This window comes from Elephantulus edwardii, unplaced genomic scaffold (assembly GCF_000299155.1).
Source record: "Elephantulus edwardii isolate Elephantulus edwardi_28Jun2011 unplaced genomic scaffold, EleEdw1.0 scaffold00207, whole genome shotgun sequence".
Taxonomy (NCBI): Eukaryota; Metazoa; Chordata; class Mammalia; order Macroscelidea; family Macroscelididae; genus Elephantulus; species Elephantulus edwardii.
This window is the reverse complement of record NW_006399957.1, coordinates 30,510-51,332: the sequence shown is the minus strand read 5'-3', so window position 1 is coordinate 51,332 and position 20,823 is coordinate 30,510. Positions and strand designations below refer to the sequence as shown.

General features: G+C 45.7%; 1 protein-coding gene across 1 annotated transcript in view; it reads right to left on the bottom strand.

The window, feature by feature from the left end:
• Nucleotides 1–20,823, bottom strand: part of PARD6G (par-6 family cell polarity regulator gamma) — a 49,948-nt gene that overhangs the window by 14,190 nt on the left and 14,935 nt on the right. Inside the window, exon 2 of the mRNA XM_006897222.1 lies at nt 15,686–15,908. Within this exon, the coding sequence (XP_006897284.1) occupies nt 15,686–15,908 (223 nt within the window). The remainder of the gene's footprint in view (nt 1–15,685; nt 15,909–20,823) is intronic.

The window sequence follows — 20,823 nt, the reverse complement described above, 5'->3', positions numbered from 1 at the left end:
GACTGCAAGATCAGGAAACTGTAGGACCCATGGGAACAAGGGGGGTACCTGCACATACCTCTTCTCCTCAGACTGACCTACCTCCGGGTGGGTGTGTTGCCTGAACCTGGCAGTGCATGCAGACTTCTGAGGAACTCATGTGACCGGCAGGATACCTGGTACAGATTCACCCATGCCCCAGGTATGAGTGTTGATGAAACAGGAAAAATAGAGGAATTGCCCACTGCCCACCACCCCTCTGTTGAAAGCAGGGGCTGGAGACAGGTAAAGACCTGGGTAGGCAGGCCTGGTAGAACAGGTACAGCTGTGGATCCCAAGACCTCAAGGCTCTCTTCCTGTGTGAGTGTGTGTGTTTGCTCACAGGGAAGAGGAACAGTGAGAGAGAAGAGCAGGGGCACACAGGAATAGGGGCCATGAGGACAGGTCCCAGCACAGGCCTCTAGCTGCTGGCTCATGAACTATACAGCACTCTTTGGACTGCCTGGTTATAACCTAGAACAACCTATGCATACTATGACTCCTGCACTGTCCATCCACACCATGACCTCTTCACCTGTCTACACTAGGACTCTCTCACCTGTCCATACCATGATTTCCTAAATTATTCACACTATGACTACCTGTCCACATGATGACTTCCATACTCGTCCACACCATGACTCCCTCATCTGTCCATATCACGGTTCCCCTTACTCATCCAAATCCTAACCTCTTCACCTGTCTACACCCTGACTCCCTCCTGTTCTGGGCATCTTCACAGTTCATGCCTGGGTCAGTTGCTGCTTCCTGTGATCACTGTGAGGTTCTCATGACCCCAGCAGCCTTCATCCTCCACTACTGTGTCTGCTCTCTTCAGTGCAGAGTGAGATCCTTGGGAATGCCAGCATTTTACCTGAAAGGCTGGCCTGAGAGTCAGTCAGTGAATGATAAACTATGTAATGAAAACATTTTAACTATCAACTGTAATTATTTACATGCCACCTCTCTCCTGCTGGATTTTGAATCTGCCAGTGTAAGAACATTGTTCCTCATGGACGAATGTATGGATGTGGGCTCAGGTTAGTGGTCTAAATGCATAGGCAATAATCTCGGTAAAGAACTACTTCCTGGTGGGGGCTGTAGGGTGTTTGTAGGCTCAGGGTTTGTAAAGTGCAGCTGGACACAACCACATATGCTCAACTGAGACTGCTGTACACACTCTTAGATATGCAGAATCTCCAGTAATTGTACACAGAGCCTTGGGATGCGAGTGGCAGCTTCTAACCGCAAGTCTGCACTTGCTCTGTGGGAGACTTGCCAGTCATCATCCCTAAAGACTGGGACCCTCTGGGGCAGTGCAGCCTGGCCCTGCTGTCACCTGGGGTCACCTGGAAGGCAGTGGGTTGGGTTGGGTTCGCTAAGACAACACAATCCTTATGTGTAACATACAGCCTGAAAGGTGGAAAGACACACTGAGTGAGGCCAAAGAAAGTCACTGACAGCTGCCAGAACTAGGACGAGGGCAGAAGACTCACCATCACTCACATTCCCAAGGGTTATTTTGAGAGAAAAAGTCATTAATAAAATCACTATCCTTGACTCCTTCCTCTTTTCATTGCATGACACATTCCTTCAAAATGAGCCTCCTAAGTGAGATTTCAGAGATGCTAGGAAATGAAAATAAACCCCAAACCCACAAAAAACATGTTTTCAAATAGGTAGTAACTTTGAAAGAATATTTCATTTCTCCCAATGTGGACAGGAAGGAAGACTTGGACGAGCAATCCCTGTCCAGCTTTAGGTCTGAGCTGGACATGGCAGAGTTCCCACCTCCTCCCCGCCATGCTTACCCCCTAGTGAGGGGCAAGCAAATAGTCCCACTCCTGAAGGCGGCCAGAAAGGAATGAGCAAAGTAAAGTTGAAATTTTCATTGGAAGCATTTAAAAGACATCTTGTTTTGAGTCCAGTTATCTAGTATCCTCCTGTTATTAAAAATAAGCCAAGTCATCGTATTCACTATCTAAAAAAAGAGAAGAAAAAAATTAAACAAACACAGCTGTAACTCCACTTCTGGTTACCACTGTCAGCATTTCAGTACATCTTCCCTGAATAAAGTTGGCCAGTGTGAGGAGACAACCTTGTCTCCTGCTGTACCCTCCTTACTCCCAGGCCCCCTTCTGAAAGATGGGTGGACATGGTCAGAGAGAAGGCCCTTTCTAGGGGATCTCTCTACCTTCCCAAGAAAACTTCTAGGACTCAGGGTACACAGAGGAGGAAAAGGGTCCAGGTCTGCTTGGGTTCATCCAGGGCCAGCAGGGGATGCACACCCTCACTGCTATGCTTGTCTTGATGTTTGTACTATTTTCATTGAGATCATATTAAGATGATATAAAAGTCACCATTTAAAACTACAATATTAGTAAGTCACAGCATTGTGCAACCATCACCACCATCTAATTCTAGGACATTTCTATCACCCCCCAAAAAAAGCCCTGTGCTCATGTCCCACCCAGATGCTGACAGCCGTCTCCAGGACTCGCCATTTCTAGGCTTTGCACAGTAAGGGATCAGACAGGATGTGGCCATGTCTAGCTGTGTTCATTCAGCATCATGTTCTCAAGCCCATCCATGTCCTGGCATGCATCCGAATGTCATTCCTTCTTGTTACCACGTCCCACTGCAGTATGGTTACCAATCCCCTACACCCATATACCACATCATTAGCCACCATCTGCTGAGGGGCATTTGAGCTGCTTCCACCTTTCATACTGTGAGGACACATGTGCCGTTTCCTGCAGCCATAGCACTTCACTGATCCGAGGCACACATCCAGGAGCAGGAGGGCAGGCTCATGCAGCATTTCTTTTCTGAACTTTTTGAGGAACTGCTCAGCCGTTTTCCACAGCAGCTGCACCAACTTACGTTCCTACAAGCAATGGATGAGGGCTCTAATTTCTCTACTTTCTTGCCAACACTGGCTACTTCCCATGTTTCTTGCAACAGTCATCGAGAGTGTGAAGTGATATTCAATGCTGGTTTGGTTTGCATCCCTTGGTGGTTAATGATACTGGGCATCTTTACATGAGATTGTTAGACATTTGTTTGCATGAGATTGTTAGACATTTGTTAGCCTTTTTTAGAAAAATAGGTATCAAGTCACCTACCCATTTTTAATTGTGTTGATTGCCATTTTCTTACTGCGTCACAATAAATCTTTATATATTCTAGTTACAAGTACCTTATCAGAGATAAGACTGGCAAATATTTTCTCCCATTCCATGGTTTGACTTTCCACTTCCTTGATGGTACCCTAGAAATACGAAAGTTACCTTGAATGATGACCACTTTGTCTGATTTTTGCTTCGGTTGCTTGTCCATTTGGTGTGGTCCTTAAGAAACCCTAAGTCGGGGAGCTCTGGTGGCCTAGTGGCAAGGAACTGCAACTACAATCCCAGAGGCGCACGGTTCGAACTCACCAGATGCTGTGCCGGGGAAGGAGGGACAATCTCCTCCTGTACCAGTCAGATCTGATTTGACAGTACACACACACACACACACACACACACACACACACACACACACTGAATTCCAGCTATTTGTCTTCCCACACAACAGAAAACTTGCTGAGCTGGATGGCCGACAGGGTGGAGAAGAGGCTATCCTGCGGCTCTAGGACAGCTCACAAAAGCCCAGTGGGAAACCCACTAAGAATGAACAGAGAAAGCACAGAACAGTGTCCAATTTCTGTTAAAGGTGTGCTTTCAAGTCACAGATCTTTCCTGCAAGCACTGGCAAGTGAAAACCACCTCTAAATACTGCCTATGGCCTAAAGAAAGCTGCACATGTCCCTGGAGGTGGGCTGTCCAGGACCCCCAAAGCACAGGGAAAGCTGTCTCATTTTGTCCCCTCCACCAGCTCCCATGCTTCATTCTCACGCAATGATTAAAGCTCAACTCCTGGGACTGAAAGTGATAGCTGCATACATGGCTCACCAGTGTTCTGCCGGGTACCTAGTGCCTGGGCCAATCAGTGGGGAGATGTGGCTGATGGACAAACTGAACAATGCTCCGTGTACTGCGCACACAGTCCAGATACTGGTGCAACCAGGAGCATGGTCTGTGCAGCTGAAGCTTCTCCTGTTTGCTCTTATCAATGGGTGCTGTGTGCTGAGCTATGGCGACATGTCCACCAATCTAGACACACTACTGTCTGGAATGCAGTGTGATCCTTGAAAGGGAACTGTTGCATTGCTGGCATGAGACACAACAGTCAAACACATGGCTGCCAGCTGAAGGAACCCAGTTGCTGTTGTTATGTGCCATCGCATCACAGCGACCCTATGTACAATAGCTCTGAACACTTCCCTCTCCTGAGCCAGTCTCTGACACAGATGCATACAAGGACACCCCCCCACATAGCTAGGAAAATGGCTCTTCTCCTCTGAGAGGGCTGACCAGGCACACACACAGACATACATATATACATTTACATACACATATGTACTCACATGCACACAATCATGCAGACATAAACACATGGACGTGCTCACTCTCAAGTGCATACACTCACACACAAACACACATTCTCTCACACCACCTCCCACACTTCCCTTGTACCTTCCAGTTTAGATTATGTCTTATGAAAAATGAAAGCTTACTATTGAGGCCAAGCAAATGTCTCTGGAGGTCCCATTTCATGGTTCTATTTTTTGTTTTAGCTATTTGTTAAAGGGTCTTCCTGTCACAAGCCTGGGTCTTCCTGTTGGTGGGCTAGACTATCCTCACCTGATAAATGATGTGTATGAAGGCGCACATGCCTTCTCCCTCCTGTGTCTGCTCTGCGCACCAGGCCACCTCAGAAGCAAACTGTGACAAAGCTGCAATGAATGGTAGGACCACCTGTTTGCCTCTTGGCACCTGTAGGCAGTGGAGAACCTAGCAGTGACCAGGACAGGAGGCTCAGCAGGCAAGGCCAAATAACACATCTTCCCAAAAGCTCTAGTAGAAAGAGGCCCTAGTACCTTCCCAAAGGTACTAGTAGAAACCTACCACCAGTACCCTTCCTTACATCTAGACAGCTCATGCCATCCTATGGGCTACGGCTGGACGAAGTTTCTAAGGGCAAGTTCAGTCCAGCTTATACCAGTTGAGACGGGCAGGTGACCTGGGTCATGGGCACCCGCTCCACCTCAAATGAAGGCAGGGTCACAGCCTCTGCATAGGGTCCTTCCTGTCATTTGTCCACTCTTGTGGTGTGTACAAGATCCTCATGAGGCTGGATGACCATCTCTGGCTCTCATACCCACCATTCTCCAGACCACAGAAGTAAAAGTTTAGCAGAGCCAGCTGTAATCATCTTTCTCTGTCTGAATCAGGCTTCCTGATCCATACATACTTCTAAACAAAAAAGAAAGGAAAAGACAACAAAACACTTGAAAGAAAGCTCTGGTATGAAGTTTAAGTTCTCTAAGCAAGAACACTGGCTTGAGACACCTTTGTCTGAGAGCTCATAGCTTATGGCATACAATGAAACCACATGTCTAGACACAACCCCAAATTATAATGCCAACTTCTGCACTCAGTGAGTGCTGGCGCCACTCAAGTGCCTTTACTTGTGGACTTTGTTTTTATAACTACACTACTGGTCAAGGAGCTCTAATGTATTGTTTCAAATTCCCCAAGCAAGAGGAAACGAACAATTTACAATCTTGGTGTTAAAAAGAGAGAACAGCTCTTCAACCTGATAAAGTGCATCTACAAGAAGGCACATTATGCTGGATGGTGAGAGATCAGGGACAAGACCAGGATGGCTATTCGCACTACCTGTATCCAACTCTGGACCAAAGGTTCTAGCCAGAGCACCTAGGTTGGGAAGGAAAAACTATCTGTAGATGACACGATCTAGTTTATCAAATGTCCTAAAGAATCCACAACGAAATGCTGGTGTTTAAATACTAAGTTCAGCATGTTTGCGAAGTTTAAGATTTACATACAAAATTCCAATGTATTCTGTATTATCTTCTCCTTCACTGCTGTATGGTTAGACTGGACTCAGAGCAGACCCTACATTGTTTCCAAGGCAGTAAGTCTTAGGAGAGGAGACTGCTCTTCTTTCTCCCATAGGAACAAGCATGACTGGTGTTGGTGGCCCAGTGTCTGTCCTTGTCTTCAGTGGGATGTTCTCTTGCCACTTGATGGCTGTGTGACTCAGGTGGGTATATCTGCAGGTCCATCCCCTCTAAATTCCAGCCTGTATGTAAGGCTCTGACATTGGTTCGCAGCGGCTGCCACTGAAACCACGGGGGAAAAAAAGAACATCGGAAAGACCCCCAACAGTGGTGTGGACTGGCCACTGTTCAGAGAAGACAGTGGGCTGCGTGAAATACAATTCTACTGAGCACAAGACGCAGATGCTGTGGGTACACAACTATCAGTCACTCATCTGAATCCAGATGTGAATTCCAAAGTAAACTCTGGCACCCAGGTAGCTTCCCACCATTAGAGCTGTGAGGCACACCTTCTAATGGGGGTTTCTAAACCTTCAGTGAAGAGTTAGGAACATCAGCTTTGTGGTGGCTGACTTCTACAAAGTGATCTCGAGGTCTGCCTTACAAAGTGATTGCAGGTAAACCTGGGCCTTCAATCTTTTGGTTAAGAGCCAAGGATATAAGTTATTTTCACTATGCAGGTACTCCTTCTAGTGACCTCAGGTAGAGACTGAGACACAGAGATTTAGAGAGACTGACAGACAGAGACACATAGTGGGAGAGACAGAGATAGATGGAGATAGAGTTCTCTTTTACCTTTGATAATGTGAAAGTCTATACAACAGCCAGGTATCCTTAGACACAAAAGAATACCTTAATAATATTCTAGAATTAAAAGGAGAAGCAAAATTATCCTACAGTAAAATTTTCTTCAAGGTAACTAAAATTTAGACTCCCTTTAATATTTTTTAATATGATTCCTTAAACTATAGAGAAAGAAAATGCTGGAAAAGGGGGCCCAGCTTGTAGGGGAGTGAAAATAGGTATTGAGCCTATGGCCCCTTTCCATGATCTGTCCACTTTCCTGCCTTGCCCAGCCTCTGGGAAGGGCTTTCTTAGTCCATGGTGATCCCACCACCTCAGTCTCTACCACTGGCACCTTACCAGAAACCCCTGGCTGGCACAGGGTCTTACCTGAGCTTGGCAAAAGCACCATCTACAGACACTGCTGGGCATGGGTAGCCTCACTGTGGACTCCCTTGGAGTCCTCCAGCACACGTTTCCAAATCATGCTTTCACATGACATGCAGTCAGGCTGGGAGAGTCCTCATGGTCAACATCAGGATTCTGTTCCTGCTGCAAATTTTATCATGCTTTCAGGAGCTTGTTCTTTTTCCTGTCCTGGACAGAGATGTGGGGTGGTGGGGTCTGGGAACAAGCAAGGGTCAACAGTAGCAATGAGGAGAGATGACTGCCTGCTTCTGAGGGGCTCCTACTTACATGGTTTTGGGGTGGCCTTTCCATGAAGTTCTTGGTAGGGATGGGCTGGACAGACCTCGGACTAAAACTGGAAGAGATGGTAGTTTGAGCTCATTTGGGGTCCCCAGATAGGAATCCTGGCCCAATTGGGGTTGGTTATCATGGTGAGCTAGATTTGTGTTGAAGTATACAAAGAGCTGTCCTAACATGATTTTCTGTCTTCATTTAAGTCTCTCATCTGGAACACTATAGGTATGTTTGTGGGAGGGACGGAGGGAAGACATCAATACACACCACAGATCCAAGTCCCCACTCCTCACATCCACTCAGCCCTGATCCAGCACATCAGGGGTCTTCTTGCAGTCTGAACAAGTGCACATGCTCATTGACCAGAAGTTTCTACCAAGACAGTAGGCATGCCAGCTTTGAGCCTCGACTCTGGCTTGTAAGCAACTTGTTGAGTGTCCCGGTGCAGATGGGACATGTGCTGGGCGATGCCCTGTGAGTCACTTTCCTCAGGAGGACAGACATCACATACACGCAGGGTGAAAACAGGAAAAGTCCCTGCTCCACACGCGGAAATCCATCTTGCTGATGGTTTTGGAAAAGAAAACAGTGATTGTGGAAATTTTTCTCAAAGTGATTCCAGATCATCATAGGTGAACACAAATGTGCCACTGAAGTTCTAGGAAGGATGTGCCCGAAAGGGCAATGACGAGGTTCTCCAGGGACGTGGAGACAGGTGGATCCTGACGCCCAACCTGAAGCCAGGAGTCACCTTCTGGACAGTGTCCACATGCTTGGAAGGGGGGAGAGTCAGCGCAGGAGAGCAAGATCCCGGATGAGATGGACTGACTCAGTAACTGGAGTAATGGGGGTAGGTGAGCCCGTGAAACTGGCTCAGGATAGGGCAGAATTCATTGTATACAGGGTTCCATATGAGTCGCGACTCGATGGCCCGTGAGATCAACAACAAGTGGTGATCACTTGGCCATTGGGAACACTGCCCAGAAGGTGAGTTCTGGCTTCAACTTCACACCCAGTCAGACCACAGGTCATAACCCTGTATTCTCTGTATCACACAGATGGCTTGTCAGGTACAGGGAGCACACTGGGTTGTGGCCACCTCACAGGCGCCTCCGGCAGTCTGCAGGTCAGCCGCCTACTAATTGGTTGATTCTAATCTCACAAGAATCTCTAAGATTCTTTTATTTCCTCAGCTGTAGTCATTTGCTGGCTTTTCAGATGGACAGGTGTAGCCAGTGACTATGGAATTCTGGTGGCCACTAAGAGTGGCCACTTGCTGGCAACACGGTGCTGTGCTTTCATCACTGGCAGAGAGTGGTCCTGCCAGTCCTTAGGGAGCTGGGATTGTGGAAGCCATTTTACGGGGAGGCAGTGACCAAACGCTAGGCTATACCTTGACACCACACCCTTCTGTCCTGATGTTGATACGTGACATCAGGTGATATATCAGCTGGAAGCTTCTATTGCCTAGGGAGAGATGTGCTTTAGACACTGAACAAAAAGCTAAATTTCATGCCAAAAAAAATCAAAAAGTATGTGTTGGGTTGGCTGACTCTAGAGTAGAGATGGGGTGTGGCCACACGTGGCAGCTTGAGAGTGTCGCAGGGCATGGCAGAGTGAGGCTGCACGGCACGGTGAGAGGGGCTGTGGCAGAGCATAGGGCAAAGCTTGGTTGGGTGTGGGATAGATGAATGTGTGATGATGCGATTTGGTGAGGCAAGGAGAGGGTGATGTGCGTGAAGTGGCACAGTGAGGAGGCATGATGAGTGGTAAGTGGTGTCAGGAGGGGGTGTGAAGAGACACTGGGAGGGGAGTTGCACAGCGAGGGAGCGTGGCATGAGGAGGGGTGAATGCAAGGATGTGCTTGGTATTCGGAGGGGCATGGTATTCAGAGGAGTGTAGCATCAGGGTAGTGGTATTCGAAGGGGTGTGGCGGTGGGGGAGTAGTCTTGGGAGGGGCATCGTATTAGAAGAGGTGTGGTGCTGGAGTTCTGGTAGGAGGAACGTGGTGACAGGGGCATGGTATGAGGAAGGATGAGGATGGGGTGTGGTATTAGGAGAGGCGTAACACTGGGAAGGGTGTGGCCCCAGGGGTGTGGTATGGGGGGGTGGCACCAGGAGTGTGGCATTATAAGGGGCATGACACCAGGGCGTGGGGTTAGTAGGGTCATAGTACCGCCATGTGGTATTAGGAGTGGCATGGCCCCCGGGCACTGACTCTGTGCTGGGAAGGGTCAACCCTGATAAAGCACTTTTGATTTCTTTAACATATATTATTGAGATATAACTGTACCAGAGGAATGTCTATCTGTGTTTCATTAACTATGCAAAGGCATTTGACTGTGTGGATCACAGCAAATTGTGGCTAACCTTAAGAAGAATGGGAATCCCCAGAACACTTGATTGTGCTTCTGTAAAACCGATACTTGGGCCAGGAAGCAGTCCTCAGAACAGAGCAAGGAAATACTGGATGGTTGAAAATGGGACAGGAGAGTGTCAGAGATGCATCCTATCTCCCAACCTTTTCAATGTGTCTGTGGAACAGATCATCCCTGAGGCTGGGCTTTATGAGAAGGAATGTGAAAAAAGCCTCATCAACAACCTATGTTATGCATATGGCGTAACCTTAGTTTGCCAAAACTGAGGAGGACTGGAAATGTTTGCGGCAGAAGGTCAAGGACTGTAGTCTTCAATATGGATTGAAGCTCAACATCAACAAGACCAAGAGTCTCACCACTGGGACAATTGTCAGCACTATGAGGAAGAAGAGATTGAGGTTGTTAACAATTATACCGTGCTCCGCTCCATAATCAACATTCTTTAGCACCAGCAGTCAGGAACTCAAAAGACGAACTGTGCTGGGGAAGTGTGCTGTCAAGGACGTCTCCAGAGTGCTAAAGAGCACTGATGTTAATCTAGGGATTAAGGTTCACCTGATCCAGACCATGTTGTTGTTGTTGTTATGTGCTGTCAAGTTGCTTCCAACTCATAGCGACCCTATGTACAAGAGCCCTAAACCCTGCTCTATCCTGTGCCAAAATTACTGTCTCTGACACACCTATTCCCATTACCACAATCACTGAATTGACCCATCTCATCGAGGGTCTTCCTTTCTTGCACTGTCCCTCCACCTTCCCAAACATGATGGCCCTTTCCAAGGGCTGGTCTCTCCTTGCAACATGCCCCAAGTACGTCACACAAAGCTTTAGAATCCTTGCCTCCAAGGAACAGCCTGGTTTCAGCCTTTCTAGGTCAAACCTGTTTGTTCTCCTAACAGTCCTTTGTATATTCAACACTCTTTCCCAGCACCACAGCTCAAAGGCAACAGTTCTTTCTATCATCCCTAGTCACTGTCCAGCTCTCTGATGCATAGCACGTGACTGCAAAGACTATATCCAGGATCAGGTATACCTTAGTCTCTAGCCTGATGTTGTTGCTCTTTAGTACTCTGGAGAGGTCCCTGACAGCTGACTTTCCCAATGGGATTTGTCTCTTGATTTCCTGGCTGCTGGGACCAAGAGTGTTGACTGTGGAACCAAGCAAACTAAAACTGTAAACAATCTCAATCTCTTCACCATCCATAATTGATGCTGCCAATTGGCCCCGTGGTGAGAATCTTTGTTTTCTTGATGTTGAGCTTCAATCCGTATTGAAGGCTGCGCTCCTTGACCTTCTGCAGCATGTGCTTCAGGTCCTCCTCAGTTTTAGCAAGCAAGCAGGGTTGTGTCATCTGCATAATGCAGGCTATTGATGAATCTTTCCCGAATTCTGATGCCACATTCCTCCTTATACAGCCCAGCCTCCTGGACGATCTGTCCTGTGTATAGATTGAAAAGATATGGAGACAGAATACATCCCTGGTTGACCCCCTTGCTCTGGTCTGTCTCCTTGCTCTGTTCTGACGACTGCCTCTTAGTGCAAGTATAGGTTTTGCATGAGCACAATCAAATGTTCTGAGATTCCCATTCTTCTCAGAGTCAGCCACAGTTTGTTGTGAGCCACACAGTCAAATGCCTTTGCATTTTTAATGAAACACAGATAGACATTCACCTGGTACTATTCTCTGCTTACTGCCACGATCCATCTAATGTTAGCTATCATGTCCCTAGTACCATGGCCTCTTCTAAACCCAGCCTGTACATCTGGCAGTTCTCTGCTGATGTGTTACTCCAGTTGTTTTTTGGTAATTTTCAGCAGAATCTTGTTTGCATGTGATATTAATGATATTCGATAATTTCTGCACTCTGTTGGGTCACCTTTCTTTGGAATGGGAACAAATATCGATCTATTCCAGTCAGTTGGCCAGGTGGCTATCCTCCAGATTTCTTGGTACAACTTAGTGAGCACATCCAGGACAGCAGTCAGCGTCTGTTTGTTGAAATATGTCAATTGGTATGCCATCAACTCCTAAAGCTTTGTTTTTTGGCAATTCTTTCAGAGTAGCTTGAACTTCCTCCTTCATCACCACAGGCTCTTGCTCCTATGTTGTTTCATGAAATTCTGTGTCAGCCAATTCCTTATGGTACAGTGACTCTGTATACTCCGTCCATCTTCTTGTAATAATTCTTGGATCATTTAATATATTGCCCAAGGCATCCTTAAGTATTGCCACTCACGGCTTGAACTTGTTTTTCAATTCCTTCAGCTTAAGAAATGTTGAGCGAGTTTGGCCCTTTTGATTTTTCTGACTCCAGCTCTTTGTACATTTCATTATAAAACCTTGGTTTGTCATCCCAAGCTGCTCTTTGAAATTTTCTGTCTAGCTCTTTAATTCCTTCCTTTTATCTTCAGCTTCTTGGTGCTCTAATGCAATATTCAGAGTCTTATCTGGCATCCATCTTGGTCTTTTGCAGTTACTGGCTATGCATCAGGGAGCTGGATAAGGACTAAAGATTATAGAAGAATCGACACCTTTGAGTTGTGGTGCTGGAGAAGAATATTGAACCATGGGCCACCAAGAGAACAGGTGTGTCTTGGGGAGACTGAAGCAAGTTTCTCCTTGGAGACAAGGATTTTGAAGCTCCATCTCACATACTGTGGGCAGGTGGCCAGGAGGGACCAGTCCTTGGAGAAGGGCATCATGCTTGGAAGGGTGCAGTAAAGGAGAGAAAGATCTTGGATGAGATGGATTGACACAGTAAATGGGGTAACGGGCGTAGGTATGTTGGGGTCAGTAAGACTGGCACAGTATAGGGCTTAGTGTTTTGGTCTACAGACTCAGTATGGTATTGCAGGCAACTTGATGGAACATAAAAATAACAACAACTGTTCTAAAGTCCACTTGTACAAAATTCAGTGCCTTTTAAACATAGCTGCAGCATTACTCATCCATCATCACAAATTGCAGAATATCCTAGCACTCTTAAAAAGAAACTTATACCTCCTCTAGCCCCTGGCACCTCTAGCCTATCTTGTCTCCATGGATTTGCCTCTTCCATACAGTTCACAGAACTAGAACTCTACAATATTTGTCCCTTTGTGACTGACTGACTTTGCTGTTCTATTTTGAGATCTAGTCGTGTAGTTCGTAGGGATTTCACAGTTGACTCGAAGGCAGAGCCTATTGTGGTTTATACCCACCAGTGTTCCTTCTGGAAAAGATAGGCAGTCTCCTTCCATGGGATTTACAGCTTTCGGAAACCTACTGGAAGGTCAACTATGTGTCAGTTCCAACTTGAGGGCAACGAGTTTGAGTTTTCTAGAATGTCACTAGGCATGCTTTAAAATTCACTACAATCACAGTGTGTGCTAGATTTTCAATCTCTTTGTGACCGATTCATATTCCATTGCATGGACAGGGCACCTTAAGCCTATTTATTCAGTTGTTAATGGACATAAAGGTTGTTTCCACTTTTTTATTATTGCAAATGGTGCTCCTACAAACATCGCTGTCTAGGTTGTATATGTACACAGCATATTTCCACATGCTAGCATTTTTTGAGTGGTTTTTACATATATACACATGAGAGACGCTGGTATTTCATCATGATGTTCTTTGTGTGGAGGAAGAAATAATTTTAGGTGGAAAATGTATCCATTTTTAAAAATTTTATTTACTTTGTGAAACGATTCTTTTTAAAAACACAAGTAAAGGTATATTACTGACTTTTATCTGTGACTAAACTGTGGAATTTCTTTCTAAGTATATTTAAACAAAATATATCCATTACAAAAGTTATTTAGGGGTCAGCAGCTAATTAAGCTGACCATCCTCCTTTTCTGTGGGGGCCAGTGTGCAATGGCTGCAAAGAGCAACTCCTTGGTAGTGTACGCAGCCTGTTGCACGTATGAGTTGCCCTAAGCGACCTTGGAGACAACTCTTGAGAAAAAAGGGAAAAAACCCCAAACGTTATTAAAGGGTTACTAGATATATTGTTCATAGGGTCGCTATGAGTGTAGTCAACTCAACAACACCTAACAGCAAATGATTTTGAATGGACCCAGTAGCAGTGAGCTTGTTTTTGTTATTAAGTGAGTGACAGCAGGAGTCTTGGGGAAAAGTAATGGAAATGTCCTATTCATGACTAGGGTCTTGAAAGGCTCAGTGTGGGAAGAGGAATGCTGCCTGACTAACTGTGATCAAAAAGAAGGCAGGTGGAGCAACTGTGATAGCCAAAGCACAAGGGTCCTGGCCAATGTCCTGCTAGGTCCCGACACAGCTCTGAGCTTCCTAAGGTCCAGGCTTTGGCAACATGAGAAAGCTGTGGGGATGGAGTATCAGGACTCGATGTAGACAGTGTCTCCTGAGGGCAAAAGATGACACACACACACACACACACACACACACACACACACAGGTTGCGGAGCACCAGCAGTGGAACAGGAGAGGCTGTGGTGCTGTGTGGAAAGCAGCTTGATTCCCAGTTTGATCAGAGTTGTGTTCTGGCTGCAACCCAAGGAAGCCTGCTCTTTTAGGACAAAGGATGTCTGTGGGCATCAAGGTGCCCAAGTCTGATGCAGCAACAAGACTCTTTAGTGCAATGAAGATTACAGCAGGACTCCCTCATTTCCATAAAGTTCTTGGAAAATGTCAGGGACTGCCCTGGACTGTATGAAGTTGGATAGTACATCATCCAGGCCTGTTCAAGCCCAAAAAGACTGGATGAGGGCACAGCACATCTACTACTCTACTAACCATCACCTCCAGTCCCCGTGACATCATGATGTTAAAACATGTTATGATAATACACCATATGCAACATTTTTATCTGTCCTATATACAGAGAGCCATCCCAGCCATCACAGTAATTTCACAGAGGTCCACTTCCAGTGTCCACTTTGCCGTGAGGAAAGAGATAAGAGACTAAAAGCTACTTGTCAGAGTGACTGACTCGCCTATCCAACTTGGCAATCCCTCCCCTCTGTCCCCAGCACAATGCAGCCATCCCTCTCTGTCTTCAAGAACTATCCTGAGCTCAGGGAGCCTGGATGTACCTTCCTCCCAATGGGACACACTGGAATGGGGCTTGCATGATGGCTTCATGAATGCTGTGCCCCACATGCCCAGTGGACCTGGGAGGTGGTACCTGACCCCACAACCCTTCACTGCACTGTTTTTTCCCCCTTCAGTTATATTGTTTCAAAATGTGAGCTATCCTGTTAGGTTTGTTGTTGCTGATTGCTGTCGAGTCGAGCATGACTCATAGTGACCCTATTGAAAAAAGGCCTGAAGCCTTTCTATAACTATCGTCATTTATCAAAATTCACAGAGTTTCCGGATGCATGTTATTTAGGAAGTGGATGCCACTCCTGCTTCCAATAGAGGAGATTTAGAGGCTAGAAAAAAGCCTCTAAAATGCAGTGCCAAGAGATCAGGACCCTCACCCCTCACTCCCACCCCACATTCTATGAGTCATTTATTTATTTTCACAGAAAATGAGACTGTTATTACTGAACAGTAAAACCAGGCTTTAAGAGCTAAAAATTGCCCAATGCTATAATTTACAGCTAACATTTTTTCCAACACTACAAAGATCATGGAAACACACACCAGCCTTAAGTTAGCTGTGCTCTTAGACTTCTGCCTTCCTCTGCCCTACTGAACTTCTTATTCACAATCAAAATGTTGAAATAGTACCATTTTTTCCTCAGGATTTAAAAGTCAGAAATCAACACCACTTAATGTGGGGAAGGCAGTTTCAATGTAGCCTTTCAGATAAAAGAAGCTGGCAAAACACATTTTAACTTGCTTCTGTGATAGGCTGAGCCACGTACCTCGCTTCTGGACAAAGACACGCAGCAGAGGGCAAGCGCTGGACACTGCCTTGCAGAAGTTGTCATCATTATTGATGGGCAACAGGTCCCCATGCACATCCGCGTAGCCCAGGGTCACGTCGGCACTGGCAAGTTGGTGGGTATGTACCACCAGCTGGTAGAAGTCCTCAAACCGGCCTGGTCGGTGCCGGTCCAGGGAGAATCTCCGGAATTCAGCCCCAAACTACAACAGAAAAGACAGGGTGAACAGACAGCAGGAAGAGGGGGCTGGTCTCCTAACTGAGAAGTGAAGGAAGGAGGGCCTGGCAATGAGGCACAGTGGGGGTAGAACAGAGCTTCAACAAATAGACAGCAGGAAGTGGGTCCCAGCAGGGCCACTGGGTGTGGGAAAGGAAGTGCTCCCCACCTAGCAGAGAGAGAGGGATTCAGAGAATCCTAGAGAGGGAGGGAAAAGAAGAATTTCAACATGCATTGCAAATATGAGTGTAGGAGTCCTCTGCAGACCTCTCCTCGCTCTCACGGCTGCGTAAGAACCTCATAGGGACAAGCCTGCAGGAACAAGGGTCACAGGACAGATGACACAGTCAGGGAAGAAGCAAGGTAGATAAGTTGCCAGGCTTTTTCTAAGGGCCTGGAAAACACTATATTTTCATTTTCAGCAAAAAGGAAGTGTCTTGCTTGACTTGCATTTCAAAAAAAGCAAAATGGAAAGATGAAGGAGTCTTATGCGTGTGGAACGGTGACAGGCACTCCTGGCCACTTCCACTGGGCGTCCAAGACCACAAGTCTTCAGGGAGGACACTGCTTATCTTCCACCTGCACAGTGAGTGACTAATGGCTTTGAACCACCAACCTTTCAGTTAGCAGCATCACCCCTTTCATGCCCCTTGTGGATGGGGATCCAAGCTTACCTCCCACCTGAAGAAAGTGACCCAGTGTGTCCCCACCCAAGGAGACAACTCTCCACTGGGCTGCTGGCCTAGGCTCATTCTCACCTGCAAAAGGAGCCTGGGTTTATCCTGCAGTGGCTGGTGCCCTTCAGTACACTGATACTACCTGAACTTAGCCCAGGCACACAGTGACCTCTAATGCTGACAGCACCTAGATCTGGCATACCAAACGTGAGGTTCTTCCGAGGTCTGTGACCTGAACCCCACCAAGCTGCCTCATGTAAGGGGACCACATTGGATGACACAGAATCCATGTCCAGGGGACATCTTCACCCACCGTTCCTCACCCACCATAGGAAAGCTATCTCCACCTCCCACATGGCCTCAAGGAGGAAAGATCTCCCAGGAGCAAACAATAGGCTAACTGAAAACTCTAACTTGGGGAAAACCACCTTTTCTGACTAGTCACACCTAAAGCCTGCCAGGAACTGGCTTCATCTGCTCTCTGAATTCCCCTCCCCTGGGAGGGGCCAGGCTGGCACAGTATAGCAGATCCCCACTCACAGTTAGAGATGAGCAAATTTTTTCAATATTTATCTGATGTGACTGGGGAACAGGTAAGATTCTTGCAAACTTAGTGAGAGTCTAGAACTCTCTGCATATTATGAGATGTCTAGCTCATCACAGACAACCTTGATCTTTCCATCTTTTGGGTCCAGAATAAGCTAGTGTCCAACCAGTCTCCAACAGTACATGTTTTTCCCACTGAATATGCAAGATTTTAATAATAAATCTAGTGAAACAGAGAGGAGTATTTCTTACTTTTACATGGGATTATTACTTACATTTTCTGAACAAACGTTCAGAGCAGGATTTGCAGGCTCTCTTGACCCCACTGGGACACTAGGCATACTCTGAACCAAAATCATCACAGCTCACTAAGTAGTGTCTGTATGCAGTTCTGCACTGCTAGAACTCTAACTGCATCTAATAACCAACCTAAGATACATCTTGATTTATCCCTGATGACTTCTGATAATTTTCCTTAGATTATATTAACATGTTAATTATAACTGGAAAATTAATTCAGGATTTATCCTGACAGAAAGTCTGGTTTGTGTTTGATGATGAAACTGGCTTTGTCACCTCAACTATGCTTCATTCACTTAATGGATGCCAAAGTTTAGGGAAAAATAAATGTAGAATGTGTTATGATACACGCGTGTCATGATAAAAAATATTGGGAAGGGGTAATAAATTAACATCTTTATTTTCCAACTATGCTAGGATGTTACTGCTGTTGCCATTAGATAAAGTCAAGTCCATTCTGACTCCTAATGACCCAGATAGCAGCAGGACCTTCCCAGGTGTAGTCTCCAAGGAGCTCTGGTGGCCTAGTGGCAAGAAGCTGCGTGGTTCTGACTCAATGGTACACAACAACCAACAACAGTCTCCATGCAGGCAGACTGACAGGGCTTTGTATTAACTTAGCTGTTGGGTGGGTTCAAATCGCCAAACTTTTGGTAAGCAGCTGAGTGCTTAATTATTGTGCTATTACAGCCCCTTATAGAGCAGGTTAAATAAGGTGAAAGAATTAGCAGATTTAATTCAACATCACAGAAGTACTAATCATGCCATTGTTTTGGGGATACTTTTCAAAATCTGAAATAGTTAAAGACTCTAGTGAATTTCAACCTAGGTACTTTAGAATTCTTTGCTTTCAAAATTAAAAGAGGTCATAACTGAGTTGTGAGTTGATGCCAAAAGCAAATGCAATGCTGTTGACTCAATGCTGACTCATGGTGACCCTCCACCAGGTTTCTGAAGCTTTAAATCTTAGTTGGAACAGTCTGTCTCAGCTTTACCCCTCACAGCAACTGGTGGACTTGGGCTAACCCCTTGGTTAGCAGTGCAACATGTAACTCACTTCATCATGAGGACTCCTTCATGCGGCACAAGAGTCTTTTAAAATATTTTTAAGATTACTGCCTAGAGAAGCAATATCAACCCAAATCTTTGAAGCCAGACATAATGGTGGGAAAAATAGTCAATGAAAGGGAATAAAATCTTCAAAAAGATGGACCGACACCCTGACACTGTGACCACTATAATGGACATGAGCATGAGAGACAGTGAGGATGGGGCACCACAGGACAAGATTTAGAGCTGTTGTTTATAGTGTTGCTATTAGTCACAGTCAACTCGATGTCAACTAACATGCTGTGTAGACACACACACACACACACGTCAAAGGGACACAGTTTAAATCCACCAGCTATTCCGGGCAAGAAAGATGGGCAATCTCCTCCCATGTGATCTATTTCCTCTGAAAACCCACTGGAGGGTCAGCTACGAGTTGGTTCCAACTCAATGACATGTAACAATAACACCTCCGTCACCACCACCACCACCACTCACTCATCTGTCAGACTGCCTACCATGGTATCTTGTGTTGCTATGATGCTGGAAGCTATGTCATTGGAATTTCAAATACTAGCATCGTCACTCACAGGAGACATGTTTCAGCACAGCATCCAGACCATGGTCAGCAGGACTGACCATCTACTTCTGAAACAACAGGCCTGCAAGAACCCTCCAGACAACAGAAGAATATTGTTGCCTTTAGTGCCAGAAGATGAGCCTCTAAGGTTAGAAGTTATCAAAAACAAGACTGGGCAAGAGTTGCCTTCTCAAAGTAGAGACCACCATGATGATTGTGATGGAGTAAAGCTTTCAGACAATAAAAGACCTTCATTGGTAGATTTTGCAAGACTCAAAATGTGGCAAAATAGCTGCAAACATCAATTAATAATTGGAACATGGGATGTATAAAGTGTGATTCTAGGAAAATTGGAAGTTTTGGGACTGCCATCGGGGTTGAGGGAAGACAGAGTAGAGGGGAGGGATGATGTATACTGCATTGAAAGAGATGAGGGAGAGACCTGTTTAAGAGGGATATATGAATGGGTATTATTGTCATGACAGGAGTCCAGAATGAAGGCCACACAGTGGGGTGGACTTGGGAGGGGGGGAGGGATTGCATAACAATGAAAGAATTTTTCTTTTACTTTTGCAAGAAGAGTGAATGGAGGGGAAGGGGTGCGCTGGGAGAAAAGTGCAACAACGAATGACTGGAAACCCTAAGTCTCTGTAAACTTTTGTTAAAGTAATAATAATAAAACAAAAAACTGCCAAACAGGGAGCATGAGGGTGAAGGAAACGGGAAAGATCCAGTGTGAAAAATAAATGTATGCAAACTTTGCAAATAAACCAGTATAAAAATGAAAAAAAGAAAATAAAATCTCTGCCAAATAACTGTGCTTCAAATATTGTGTAAAAATAAAATAACCCTTCTCCTAAAAAAGCAGAGCATATTGCAGACCCACTAAATACCCTAGACACAGACAACCAGAAGACATAAGTTGTTTCAGAGTTATCGGAACAGCTACAGAACAAAGTGCAAATGATGGAAGAAATGATGGAAGCTATTAAAAAAGCAATTACTCTAGAGACAGACAACCAGAAGAAATATATTGATGAGGAGCACCTTGAACAACTATGGAAGAAAATACCAAAGATGGAAGAAATAATTGAACCTACAGATAAACAGGTATAAGAAGTGTAAAAAAAAATCACCACAAAACAGGGTATAGCCAACAGACTAGTAAAAATAACAGAAAGGCATGAAAATGCAATACAGAATATTAAGACATTAAAATGGCGGAAGTGCCAATCATGCTGGAGGGACAAAAAGTAGAACAGAAGAGACAGAACAGTCAGTGAGCTGGAAGACAAGAACCTCAATGGATGACACAACCATTTCCTACACAGTTTGCACCCCAGATTCTCTCTCAGCCTAACCTGGTCCCTCCATTGGTAAGAGCCCCACATACTAACACCTTCCCAGCGCCTGTTCAGAGGCCACCAATGGCACTGGCCAGTCAGATGCCTCCTCCGCTGACCACAGGCCTCATGAGCCATGCTCGTTTGCCACATGTAGCCAGGGGTCCTTGTGGATCACTATCTGGAGTCAGAGGTAATCAGGCCCAGGCTGCGTTGAAGGCTGAACAAGACATGAAGGCAAAGCAGAGAGCAGAGGTTCTTCAGTCCACGCAGCGGTTCTTCTCTGAACAACAACAGAGCAAACAAATAGGTGGCAAAGCACAGAAAGTGGACAGTGATTCAAGTAAACCTGAAACACTGACTGACCCACCTGGTGTCTGTCAGGAAAAGGCTGAAGAAAAACCA